This window comes from Aptenodytes patagonicus, chromosome 3 (genome assembly GCF_965638725.1).
Source record: "Aptenodytes patagonicus chromosome 3, bAptPat1.pri.cur, whole genome shotgun sequence".
In the NCBI taxonomy this organism is placed as follows: domain Eukaryota; kingdom Metazoa; phylum Chordata; class Aves; order Sphenisciformes; family Spheniscidae; genus Aptenodytes; species Aptenodytes patagonicus.
Window position 1 is genome coordinate 26,304,236 of NC_134951.1, and position 14,485 is coordinate 26,318,720.

General features: G+C 37.6%; 1 protein-coding gene across 1 annotated transcript in view; it reads right to left on the bottom strand.

Annotated features, from left to right (window-relative positions):
* CSMD1 (CUB and Sushi multiple domains 1) overlaps positions 1 to 14,485 on the bottom strand; it is a 1,284,461-nt gene that overhangs the window by 482,648 nt on the left and 787,328 nt on the right. The window contains exon 7 of the mRNA XM_076332906.1: positions 4,262 to 4,339. Within this exon, the coding sequence (XP_076189021.1) occupies positions 4,262 to 4,339 (78 nt within the window). The remainder of the gene's footprint in view (positions 1 to 4,261; positions 4,340 to 14,485) is intronic.

Sequence of the window (14,485 nt, forward strand, 5' to 3'; positions counted from 1 at the left end):
TCTTTCTTTCTTACACAGAATTAGCAATGTAATCCTGTCTTGGTATTAATCACTATAGTTTCAACAGCATGTGCCATTAATTCACCTTAATGTGCTGCAACCAATCAATACTTAGTCTGTAAACTTATTTATTCTTTGGTTCTATATGGCAAAAATCATTGTCTTAAAATAGCTCTTTTTATCATCTTCAAGGTGAAGAACTCTTTGGATAAACTCTGTAGCTAAGCTTTCACATGATGTATTTATTCTTACGCTAAAATCATGCTCTTCAAACTATTTAACACGTGTTTTTCTGATATGCTGAAACACATTTTCAAATAATACTACAGAAGCCTGAAACTGCTTTAGTGAAGTTTAAGAGGTTTTTACTCAGTGAATACCTACAGATCTCTCACTTTGTAAATCATAGTAGTTTACACACTAAACACCTTGCAAAGGTTAAGTCACTCAATATTCAGTAATTACTATGAACTGTTAACATGATGCAATATGAATGACGTATTTTTTAAAGAATCACTTAGACTTCATCTGTTAATCTTTGTTGCTATTCCAGAATGTGGAATGCAGTTTGCTGTATTGTGTGGCTCAAGCCACTACCCACGCTGCATTTTGACAAGAGCAAACTCTGGAAATCAGCTCTCCCAGACACTTCATTCTCACTGCTGCCTTCCCATCCTAGCGTAATTGCACTGGCAGATTTGCATGCACCACATAAACCATATAAACATTTCCGTTTTTCACCTTATATGATGGCTCTCACCTCACTGAATTTCCTTGTCATTTACTGTGAGCTTGCTGCGTCCCTGTGCTCTGTCCTCCTGCTGGTTAGGAGGCCGGGAAGTGAGAAGCTGCCCTGCAAGTACAGCACTCGGGCTGGGGGCATAAGGGGCTGCTAGGGCTGTCTGCTCTCCTAACCCTTCCCTGCCTCCATTAGGGGCTGCTGTGGGCCACACAGGGGCCAAAGATTCACAGAGGTGCCTAGTAGCAAATCTGCAGTTATGGCCCTGCCTTCCCAATATTCTGTAAACTGGTGTCCTGAAGAGACCAAGACCTGTACTCACTCATTATCCTTTGCACATGGAATGACCAGCAGTAACTGCCTGGTACGTATCAGAGGTTAGACTTGAAAAGATAAACTACAGGGTTCTCCTACTTGCCTAGAAAATGAGCCTTTTGTAAGGACTGTGGCTGCCTAATGATGGTCTGTCCTCATGGGCCACTTCATTAAGGTTCTCCTTCTCTTGGATATACAGGATGCTCCCTGTACAATCTCTCTACTGTAGAGGTAATGCCCAGATGTTTAGAGGTAATAATCACTTTCTGACAGAGTTACTGGGCAGGAATATTGCCATGAAAACATATTCATACGAGCCAGCAATCAACATTATATTTTTATCTAATCAGTTACAATGCAAACTATAGTCATAGTAATTTTAGAAAAAGACCACAGCCACTAGGGACACAGAGTCTGCAGGCTTATTCCATGTTGGAATGAGAGTGAGTGACAATAGCAAGATGGATCAAGTAACTTCCTTTGGGAATATACCATATATATTAGAATGGCTAAGTAAGAGAACAAAAGTGAGTACACTGAGCCTGCAACTACATAGATGGACACCAAACCAGATGTAATTGGGTTTGCCTTCCCTAAGCAGATTCATAAACTAAAACTCTCTCCTTGCTCCTCTGAGAGTTCAGCTTCAGACGACCAAGGGGAAATATGCTTAGCATTGGATTTGGCCAGCATTTGTGACAGCTCAAGCACTAATGAGGACCAACTGTGAAAAAGTAACTATCACAACTGCCTGTCCATTTACTTTCTCCCAGTTTACTGTTCCAAAACTTTGCCAAGTGCACTACTTAAGCCCCCTGTAGGCCAGCTCACACTTTGGATGAACCAGGACCATATTTTAGTTCAATTATCTTTCCCATACTTTTCCCATTTCCTTGCATAAATTAATCATGATTCAACAGCATCTGGCCCATTGTTAAAGGGTACTAGCTGGCAGGAGTATTCTGGCAACCAACTAACTTGATATGTTTCCTTCAGGTGTACCGAAGAAGAAAAAAAAAAAAAGCAAAAACTCTTCTTTCCCTGGGGAGTGACACAATATATAATGATTTTTTTCCCACAGTAAATCTACCAAGGCATCTACATCCCAAAGCCATGCTTTGCTACCTGACTCTTTATAAAGGATGGCAGAGCAGTTGAAAGAAGGCATCCAGGAATCCAGGCAGGTCCAGGAGGAGAGGAGTGAGATATGACTGTACACGACTGAAATTCCACAAGGAATTATCAGTACATTGGTAACATTTTCTGCCTAAAGCCTTACAGTGTTGTGCCACTGTGAAATGTTTTCTGCAGCTGCTCTCAGGTTGTGCTTTGGAGGATGAGCTGTGGGAAACCTGCAGATCTTGGGGTTCGCAGGGCATGCACTCACAGCATTTTTCGTGCCAGTATTCACATTCCATCATTCCCCATAAACCAAAATAAGCTTTCTGTTTTATAGAGAAAGAATGTTAAAAAGATCTAGCATACAAAGGTGGGGAGAGCTGTAAGTCTTTAATTTACTATTTTACAGATTTGTTAATTGGCATCAAATGGTAATAGCCATTCTTATCAGTCCTCTGAAGTTGAATTCCCAATTATTTTTTCCATTTACATAGTTACTAGCAAGAAAAATGGTTAAATACTAAAGGGTTCCGTCAGAAAGAGCAGCAAAATATATTTGAATCCAACTGTTTGTATTTTAATCTTATCGTTTTTATAAGCTTCATATATGTGAAACTAATGGTAATACTAATAATGCACTTCTTAAATTTATGTTGAAAAGTCAGACATGATAATAAAGATTCACAAGTCAAAACACAAAGAAAAAAAAAAGACATTACATTTGAAGTAAACAGCAGACTGCCTTATAATAATTTCTTCTATAGCTTGTCTTACTTCCACTTTCTGTAATTAAATGTGGTGTCTGGCAGCATGTGCTCTGAGAGTGTAAGCAGAGATCACACAGCTCCCAGAAATAACTTATAAATAGTGAAATAATCACCCATTCAGATACAAACACCAAAGAAATGGATCAACTTTTTCTGCTACATCTTGCATAAGAAGTTCCTTTTGAGTGCCACACCATCAATGTGCAATATTTAAAGCAGAAATTTATCATGCCTTTTTTGTTCCAAAACACTCACTTTGCATTAAACAATGCGCTGCAGAAACACAGAGACCAAATCACATCCCCTAGACATTAGCCTTCAAGACACTCATTCTCTCTGTACTTGCAGAATAGCACACGAGGCAAACATAGCCCAGGTTTCACTCCATTGAGTTCAGTGTTATTACATTAAGAATTAATTTATTCAAATACATCTTAGTCATTATACAAGCACTTTTAATGAGTTGTGGGTGAACACTGGCTTACCTTCTGGCTTTTTTTGGGCTAAGGGACTCTCTGCTTTCCAAAATATAAAATTATCTTCTTATTTTTCTTGGTTCAAAACTGGCCTGATTAGTGGAGAAAGAGCTCTCAAGATACTACTCAGATTGCCAGTTGTTCAGGGAAAATGATGCTCAAAAAAAAATAACAGCCTCATAGTCCCTAGATAACATCTTGATTTTACCCTTACACTATATATGGAGAAAAAGGTGTAGAGGGACTAAACAGATGTCATTTCAGAGTGCACTAAGCATGCAATGAAGGGAAGGTGATGCTGTGATCTCCATCTTCTTGAGAAGCTGGGAATTACAGCAGTTAACCCCTGTTGTGCTACATCACAGGACTGGAAAGAGGCAGTCACCAGGACATAGTGTGACAAGGAAGGGGAAGAATTAGAGCTGTGATATTAACTGAGAGGAAGAAAAAAGATCCAAAAGTATAAACTTAGATCCAGAATATGCTAGGATACCTTCACTACCCCCAGTACTGAATTGATAAAGTCTATATGGCGCTGTTCTGCTTGGATTTGTTAACTTGCCTTGCATCTCTGAATTCTAAATATCCTGATATATAAAAATATCCTGATAAATAAAATGTTGTGTTTTTTTTTCTATATACCCATACTTTTCAGACATTAGAACACCATATTCTGCTTTCTACACCCTCAGTATTACCAGCAGAGTTCTAATTCAGTGGCAGTTGAAAGCATAATAACCATTTTATGACCATAGCTTCCCAACACCTCTCTCTTTGATTTGTATATTTAATAGGACACCAGAAAATATATGCAGTCACTAAAGATAATGGTATAACCAACTTACAGACAGAATTTTTGTGGTTACTGTCTTTGTTGGGCAACATCTTGACTCCTCTTGATTTCAGTTCAATTGCTTTTTTCACTGAGAAAACAAGCAAACAAAAAGAAGATAATTCATTATTAAACCTTGTAGAAAGGACATATAGCAGCCAAATCATACATTACAATAATACAAAGCTACACAGGAATCCTACAAGCAGATTGAAATAACTGCAGTTTCTGTGATAATACAAATACATTTTTACAAAAATACAACCATTTATCATGTTTCAGAAGATGTCCTTTTTAAACAGGCATTATCAGGATTCGCAAAATTTTGAATTCAAGTTTCCTTAGGGTCAAAGAAAAGAAAAACCTGTCCTAATTACATGTATGGGTTTCCTATGTTTGCCACTACATATGGCAAAATCTTAAACATTTTTAAAACCTATTTTTTACATAAAATGTTCAGTACATTATATACACATATCTGAGGACCACAAGCTTTAAATGCAATATTCACATCTGCTTTTATTTGATTCACTCTTCAGTAGTAGACATGTTTTTAGTTCAGTTTCCTAAGGAGATTAAGCTTATAGGATCACAGTATGTTACATTCTTTTTCTCACCTAACCCCTTTTCAATCTACAGGGCAATTCCAACTGAATTAGAAAGAGAAAAAGAGTAAAAGCTCTCAAAGGGACAAAGTTTTGTGAGAGAGAACAGATGCATCGGAGGTGTAATATCTGTTTTCCCTGCTTAGCCAGCCGAATGGCTGATAAACTCCCAGCCTATCCCTACTAAGTAGTTAGGGCACCATAGGAGGGATCAGAGGCAAAGCAGGAAGAGACATGTAAAGAAACTAGTGCAGTTATACATTAAGGAACACATGGGGTAGAAATTTAATTGTAACGGCAGGAGAAAAGGGTAAAAATATAGGACACATTCACAGGAAATTCATTAGTTCTGTGGCTTGGGAACAATTTGATCAGTTGAAAATAAAATCAGATATAGAAAATAATTGTGAAACAAGCCTGGAAAATTCAAAACTATTGTGCAAAAATCAATAGCAATAACAAAATAGCTAGTGACTAGCTTTGTGTATCAGAATGCTAACGACAACATCGTGATGCATGTCAATAACAAAAAAATTACAAAAAGCAGCAGTCCTTTCCTGATCCATATGAAATACTTTTTTTTCTAGAGCTTGCAGTGGTTCATAATCTTAAAACGCAGCCATTTATCCTAGATACAAACAGAAACAAAAAATCAACTCGAACCTTTTTAAAACGGCAGTAATTTGTACCTCATACTATATAAATATATAAATTAATACCACAGATTATCAGTTATACTTTTTGTCAATGTATGGGATAAATTTTATGATTACTACACTGTACACTGATCTGTATGCAAATATTTCTAAAAAGTGAAGTGGTAGGAACAACAAGTTAACATATCTTTAAATATCACATTTAAAATCATGATTTCATTGTGTTTGTTTCTATATTGGACTTTTGCTGCTTTTGCAACTTCAGAGTGAAACAGGCTTTTCTTAAGTACTAAAATTGGGCAAGCATTGCAGAAAGTACTTTTTGTGCTATGTATGTTGCAAGTGCAGACATTTATGTCTAAACCTGGGAAACAGATGTTCAAATGATGAAAGATGATTGAAACACAATTGTAGTCGCATGGGATGAAATAGATTTGATAGCAGTGTGGTGTTTTCTTTTCTTCTGAGACAGGAAAACATTATACAGAGACATCAATGCAGACAATAAGGCTAATATCCCCAAGGGCTTCTGGAAGGGTAAACTTCATGGGTATGGTTTTCTTAGGATTACTTTCTAGGCTTAGGTACTAAAATTTCCATCAAATGCCACCTTATGTTCTGTTTTCTTAGGCTGCATAACCAGTCTGTTAAAATTATTCCATATTTAATGGGAAATGAACAGCACAAGTCATGTAATGAATATTTGGGATATTGTCTGGAGTTGTGGTCCCTCTGCCAGCATGAATTTCACAATTTATTACTATCATTGTCATGTAAAACATGTGAGCAGTTCTTGGAGGATTCAAAACCCACATTGCTTACATTCATGGATGAGTGGTAAAACCATTGAGTTATTATACAGCGGACAGAGAAAAGAACTATACTCTCCTCCTTCTCTTTGTCCTGTGATCCTATTTTAGGGTGAAAGTGGCAATCATCACTCAAATTCCTTGTGGGAGTTCACTCTTGAAGGTATTTTTTAGACGTACTTGAAGTACGCTTCTCAGGAATGAGGAAAAATGACACCATCAGTTTTAGTTTGAAATACAGTGGACATAAATTGAAACAAGAGAGGTTCTGACTTGATATATGAAAAGCGTTTTCACTATTAGGACAGTCAAGCATTGAAACAGGTCTTGCCGTTTCCATCCTTGGAGATTTTTCACATGTCAAGAAAAAGGCATTCCGTATCTCTCTGAAAGAACATTAGATAGAGGATTCACAATGCTTAAGATCAGTCATCTAAAATGTATGTTTTATGAAGAGAAATAGCTACCCCAAGGGGGCAATTCATCCCCTTCTGTGACAGGCACAATGAATCATCCTCTGGAGATGCCTTTTCCTTTCCATAAAATATAAGAGGAATGTATACCACTTGGTCAAGCTAGATTCCTACATTTTAGACAGTAACATTAGGTGACATGAGCTTTTATGTCTGGAGAACTTTAACAGCCAGATGTAGGTATGTGTGAGACATAGGGATCCATGAGGTTAAATGGGATAGTTTGAGACATAAACACCAAACTTCTGCCTCTATTACACTTGTGTGTGCAAGTTTTTGTATGCAGCCTGCATAGTATTTTCTTCTGTTTTTTTAAATAATTAAGGAAGTATAGTCTTTAAAATACAAACTGTTCAACCTCTGAAAGAGAAATAGAGACCACTGAACACTGTGGTTTGAGTGAACCAGTTCAACCTCTTCTGTAACATAAAAGAAATACTCTAAATTGTACTTTTTGTAACCATTTAAATCCCATATGAATACCTTTTCTGAGGTGCTTCTTTTCCACTTCCTGATTGCTCTTTGATTAACAAGGTTTTCCTGATTTCAAAGATTTGCCATTTAATAGCACAAAAAGAAGAATGGGTTTACGTTAATAATGTCAGATATGAACAGCACTTTCCACCTTTTAAGTGATTACTTTTATTAAAATTTGCATAGCTTTCTGCTGTCTTCAGTTAAACGTTCAGTTAAGCTAACTGAATTAACTCACTTCATCTTTTCCGTTAATCATAACTTCAGGACTCTCTTGGAGATGAGATACCCATTCAGGGAGGAAGGCAGAGCTGAGCACTGGAAGTCCAAAACAATCTTATCAGCCTACTCGAAAGCACCGGTGGTATTCCTTAACTTTTTGCTATAGCTAAATTAAACTCAGCTGTGAAAAGAATATATGCCTGGCATTATTTGAATGGATCATGAAAGTTAAAGTAAAATTTTCAATTTGTAAACCTCCATTCAAATCTATTCTGATTTCTATGAAGCTCTTAGTATCTAATATATTTGAACCTGTGTGAAGAAAATACATTTTACCCCAAGCACAATTACCTTGCAAAAAAGATTATAACAATTTAGAATCATAGAATCATAGAATCATTGAGGTTGGAAAAGACCTCTAAGATCATCGAGTCCAACCATCAACCCAACACCACCATGCCCACTAAACCATGTCCCTAAGTGCCTCATCTATTCGTCTTTTAAATACCTCCAGGGATGGGGACTCCACCACTTCCCTGGGCAGCCTCTTCCAATGTTTCACCACTCTTTCAGTAAAGAAATTTTTCCTTACATCCAATCTAAACCTCCCCTGGTGCAACTGGAGGCCATTTCCTCTTGTCCTGTCACTAGTTACTTGGGAGAAGAGACCGACACCCACCTCACTACAACCTCCTTTCAGGTAGTTGTAGAGAGCGATGAGGTCTCCCCTCAGCCTCCTCTTCTCCAGGCTAAACAACCCCAGTTCCCTCAGCCGCTCCTCATAAGACTTGTTCTCCAGACCCCTCACCAGCCTCGTTGCCCTTCTCTGGACACGCTCTAACACCTCAACATCCTTCTTGTAGTGAACATGGCCCAAAACTGAACACAGTATTCGAGGTGCGGCCTCACCAGGGCCGAGTACAGGGGCACGATCACTTCCCTACTCCTGCTGGCCACACTATTTCTGATACAGGCCAGGATGCCATTGGCCTTCTTGGCTGCCTGGGCACACTGCCGGCTCATGTTCAGCCGGCTGTCAACCACAGTCCTTTTCCGACAGGCAGCTTTCCAGCCACTCTTCCCCAAGCCTGTAGCGCTGCATGGGGTTGTTGTGGCCGAAGTGCAGGACCTGGCACTTGGCCTTGTTGAACCTCATACAATTGGCCTGGGCCCATCAATCCAGCCTGTCCAGGTCCCTCTGCAGAGCCTTCCTACCCTCGAGCAGATCAACACTCCCGCCCAACTTGGTGTCGTCTGCAAACTTACTGAGGGTGCACTCGATCCCCTCATCCAGATCATCGATAAAGATATGGAACAAGACCGGCCCCAGTACTGAGCCCTGGGGAACACCGCTCGTGACTGGCCGCCAACTGGATTGAACTCCATTCACCACAACTCTCTGGGCCCGGCCGTCCAGCCAGTTTTTGACCCAGCGCAGAGTACACCTGTCTAAGCCGTGAGCCGCCAGCTTCTCGAGGAGAATGCTGTGGGAGACGGTGTCAAAGGCCTTGCTGAAGTCCAGGTAGACCACATCCACAGCCTTTCCCTCATCCACTAGGCGGGTCACCTGGTCATAGAAGGAGATCAGGTTGGTCAAGCAGGACCTGCCTTTCATGAACACATGCTGGCTGGGCCTGATCCCCTGGTTGTCCCACTCATGCCTTGTGAGCGCCCTCAGGATGAACCACTCCATAATCTTCCCCGGCACCGAGGTCAGGCTGACAGGCCTGTAGTTCCCCGGATCCTCCTTCCGGCCCTTCTTGTAAAGGGTCATTTCTTTTAGCAGAAATATAGTTTTAAGAAAAGATTAGAATCACAGAATCACAGAATGGTTGAGGTTGTAAGGGACCTCTTGTCCAAGCCCCTTGCTCAAGCAGGGCCACCTAGAGCTGGTTGCCCAGGATGAACCAATGAGTAAAATTTCAATGGTTGGTAACAATCAGGAGGCTAACAGAATAAAAGTAGCAATGAGACATTAGAAGGACAGTCCCTATGTCTTTTGAGGATATTAGAAAGCTATTACCTTCAGTCAGAGAAATTTCTATTTTTATATATATATATATTTATATATATTTATATATATTTCTATTTTTATATATATGTATATAGTATAGACATATATTGCATTCAGATTAGTTGTTTGTGAAAAAGTACTTCCAAAAAATTAGTATGCAATGTTTCAAAAATCTTATTAGATTTCTTTAAAATAATAATAATCTATATCTGTTTCTGAATAAAGCTGGTTTGATACATTTGAGACCTGCTGCCATTCTGCCATTGAAAATGTTGTCCTAGAAAGCTAATTCTCCTACACGTTTTCCTTGCTCAAGGCATTTGAAGTATAAAATATAACTGGTAAATTTTCTGTGTTCACTTAAGTGAAGAGATGAAAATAAACAGAACATGAGATATTTAAAACATTTTGATATGTTTGGGTAAGCAAGACCTACCACTGTTGAGGAAGTTCAGATCAACAATGAGTTTAAGCAAAATGTTCACAAAAAACTAAGCTCAGATAAATTTCAGTAAGAAGTTTTATATACAGACTGCAGTCTGGAGAACTTCAAAAAGACTTTTCATGACCCATTGACTAGGTAATGAAAAGACAAGGGCCAACAAATGGAGTTAACAAGAGTAAGGCTTCAAACTAATAAAAGGAAGGGTTTTTTTTTCATACAAGTAGTAGACATGTGAAACTCTGCCAAAAGGCATTGGCAAATGTGTATGCAAGAAGTCTGCAAATCTGCTTCAGGCCATGGCTGGAGACCGGCATGGGGTTAGATAGATCCCTTTATGAAAGTTCATGACTATTCTTACACTTTTCTAAGTCTATCTTTGTGGGTTGAAGAAAGAGGCCAAAATTCATTCAGCAGGTAAATCTTATCTCTTTGGTACAAAGGAATGACTCTTCCTCTTCACATTACTTCAGCAGACTATGTCCTGTACTATGATTCCTTTAGACATTGTTATAATCATAGTAAATATGCCTCTATTGTACATGGAAGATGACCTTCTTTTGGAATGTCATCCTGTTCTTATAGACAAGATAGCTGTTTGTGGCCTTGATGAGTACTATGTCTCTGGGCAGAAGCTTCAGAACTTCCTACAGAACATGACTATTACTCACAGTTTGAAATTGTCCTCAGTCTTGAAGCTGGAGAACCCTTGGGGCTGAACTTTCATGCTGCCTTTATACTCCAAGACACATCATGTGCTTGCCGTGGTAGTACTAACCTCTCAGCACAGCTTCGTGCTTCTGCAAACTATCAGCCTGGATAGTCAGACAATCCCCAGTTACATGCAGACTGGGTATTTCTGTTCCGAATTTTAGATCTTCCTTGAAACATCAAGGTTATATGACACTTGTTGGTTTATGTTCCAATCAAATTCACATAAATATTATATTTCATATTAGCTTTGTTATATTACTTAATTAGAACAGGAGTAGTGTAAGATTTTGTTTATCTTTCATAAAGATTATTGTTTTGTTCTAAGATTTCTAACACATTTTGAGTTATTGGCACCTCACTGAAATTTTTTGGTTATGGTTGTCAGATTCTGATTTCAGTTATAGCTGTGTACATCTGGTGGAATAGATCTTTTCTACACAACTTTTATATGTCTAGTCCAAATTTATGATGAAAAATTATTGTTAACTAAAATCATTTATGATTTAATGTTTTGGGTTTTTTAAAAACAAACTACTATATAGCATATTGTAAGCATTATAATGTTTTCTTAGCTCAAAGAATACTCACTGAATATTTGATCTTTTAAAATTAATAAATTGCAAAGAGTTGCCTTAATGAAATTTTCTTTTTTCTTTTTTTAATCAGCTATATAATGGTAGATCAGAAATACCGCAAAAAGAGGATAAAATCACATTTTTTTCTACATACTGTTTCAGTGAGTCCTTTACTACAATGAGATTTAAAGAAGTCAATGAACTTTTATCATTAATGACAAGACTTAGAGGAACATTGCTCATGTTCAAAATGAACTATGATGTCTTATGACTTTAAAAATCTATTAATCAGCATATTTTCATTAAGGCTGAATCATACCCAAGATGACAGTCATCTTTTTCTTCTTGTCTCAGAGAACTGGAAATATAAAAATGTTTGTAAAAGTCATATATTTCTAGTGTGAATTTTTAGAAATAATGCACCTTAAGTGCACCTTAAAAATGTTAAGAGACTCTTGAATTTGTTATTCTTGAAAGTGAAAACAGTCATTGGTGGTATCAGCTTTATTTTCTAGAGCCATGAGGCACTTCAGTATACTGTTCCTACCTCTCTATAATTCAAAAGAAAAATTTTCTCCATTTTATTCTGCTTACATTCATTTCTAAGAGAGAGTAACTCACAAAAGAATTGCTCTACTGCTGTTACTATTGTAAAAACATATTATACACAGCAGAACATTACAGCAGCGATGGTTTCCTACAATTCATATAACAATGAATGTTTTAAAATTATTTTTATTTTCCACAGTTTTGTTTCCTAGGATGGTTCTTTGAAAACTGCCCTTCCAACCTCAGGTATATTCCAAATTGCTCAAGAAAAAGAAATCTGAAGGTTTGCTCTTTCATGATAGTTTTAAACAGTGTTTTTTAACAATTACGTATGACTAAATAAAAGCATGAAGCAGTTAGTCTTTCAAAAATTCTCTGCACATGTATAGTTTTTAAATACTTATATTTCACAGGTGCAAATAACTGTACGAAGTACAAAGCAATAGAGAATCAAGCTTTGTGTATATAAGCAGTTCTGGAAGCACTACCCAAACAATTTACAACTATTAACCAAAACAGCTATATTCACATTTTTAACCCTGGCAGAATCAATATCTTTCCAAAAATAAACTTGGTAATTTAAATCTTAATCTCTGATGACTCTTTCATTTTAATTCTTCACAAGCCCATTTAATTACATGGTTTAAGCATTGCACATTTTGGAGCAAAGAAGGTTCATCTGGATTTTTTGTTTGATTTGAAGAAGATAAGACAGACTTTTGTTTTTTAAACAAACCCTACATGCACCTTGGAAACAGTGACAACTTATCTGAAGTCTACACAAAGCACTGTCAGAATTCTCAAGAAAAATCAATGTATTTACAATTTTTCTCTGACACTGGAAGGTGCTTGTCATGGTTTAACCTCAGTCGGCAACTGAGCACCACACAGCCGCTCGCTCACTCCCCCCCACCCCGGTGGGATGGGGGAGAGAATTGGAAGAGCACAAGTGAGAAAAACTCGTGGGTTGAGATAAAAACAGTTTAATAATTGAAATAAAATGATAATAATAATAATATGATAATAATAATAATAATAATACACAAAACAAGTGATGCACAGTACAATTGCTCACCACCCGCCGACCGATGCCCAGCCAGTCCCCGAGCAGCGGTCACCCCCCGGCCAGCTTTCCCCAGTTTGTGTACTGCGCATGACGTCACATGGTATGGAATGTCCCTTTGGCCAGTTTGGCTGTGCCCCCTCCCAGCTTCTTGGGCACCTCCAGCCTTCTCAGTCGGTAGAGCATGGAAAACTAAAAAGTTCTTGGCTAGTGTAAGCATTACCTAGCAACAACTAAAACATCGGTGCGTTATCAACTTTGTTCTCATCCTAAATCCAAACCACAGCACTGTACCAGCTACTAGGAAGGAAATTAACTCTATCCCTGCCGAAACCAGGACAGTGCTTTTGAATGAACCACTGATTATAAACAAGAGGAACTTGCAGGCTAACACAATCTTTTTTAACATATACAAGTTCTTCAAGTATAATTTCAAGGGAAGAAATCCAATTTTCTGTGAATTCTATTAATATATTATGAGGTACTTCTTACTGTGGGTTATTATGTTCTTGTATTCTATGGAGCAATTAATTTTTATTTGAAGTTATATTTAAAAATACACTGAAAGAGGCCCTACAGAGTGTTGGCAGCTCTGTGTCCTCTAAGATATAGGAGAGAGTTTCAGTTTTCTCAGAGAATGTTGCCTGCTGGGACTATAAGGCAAAAATTTTAATGTTTGTCTCTCCTTCCATCATCATACAAGCTTGTGCTAACTCAAAGAAAATACTAAATAAAGATTAAAAAACCACCTAAAACTGGAAAAAAAAAGTTTAAAGAAAATTATAATAAAGTTAGATGTATTTCCTACGTATCCATAAATTACCACTGAAATGTAAAACTAACTTGAAAAAAAAAGAACTCAAATTATGTAAAGAAATTTCTCTAAAAAAGGTAAAACTTAGATTGTTGACTTCCTTGAAGAACTTACTTTCCTTCTTTGATAGTAACTAACTAGTAATTAGCTAATAATTACACAGACAATATGAAGGTAAGAGGCAGTCATCTTGCAGATCCAGCTTCTCCCACTGTGAAGCTTTTTTATTTTTTAATAGTTTTTGTTTTGTTTTGTTTTGTTTTAAATTGGGTTCCTCCTATCTGATATGCAAGGTTTTGGAAAGAACTTGTAATTTGTGGTTGAAGATGAATTTCAAATTATCTATATTACGATATGAAAAATATGAAAAGTCTATATCTATTTGTTATATATTTTCAGGGTGGCTATGAATTTCAAGTAAAAGGTGTCTTTTTTTAGTATTGCTTGACTAATCATGAATGAGCCCATTTACCGAAATACATGAGTGTATCACCAGTTTTTCTTCCTGCATGAAATAACCTGTGAGGCCTCGAATACTGGCTACCACTCAAAGCTAAAATATTCTGACATCATCTGCTGGTACTTCCTCAAGCTGCTTCTGCTGCTGCTCTGCCAAGTTCAGCTCTTGGCTGCCTTTCACTGCAGATTTTTCCCAAGTACAGATATTTGAAGGTGAACAGCATATTGCCCAGTACCTGGTGATCACAAGCAGGGCCTTTCCTGCCCAGCCTTAAGCCCAGTGTCATTATAAGGAATGCATTTGAACAGTTCTCTGTTTTTGCTATAGTACAGGAAAAAAAATAATACTTTCAGTATTTTGTATGTTG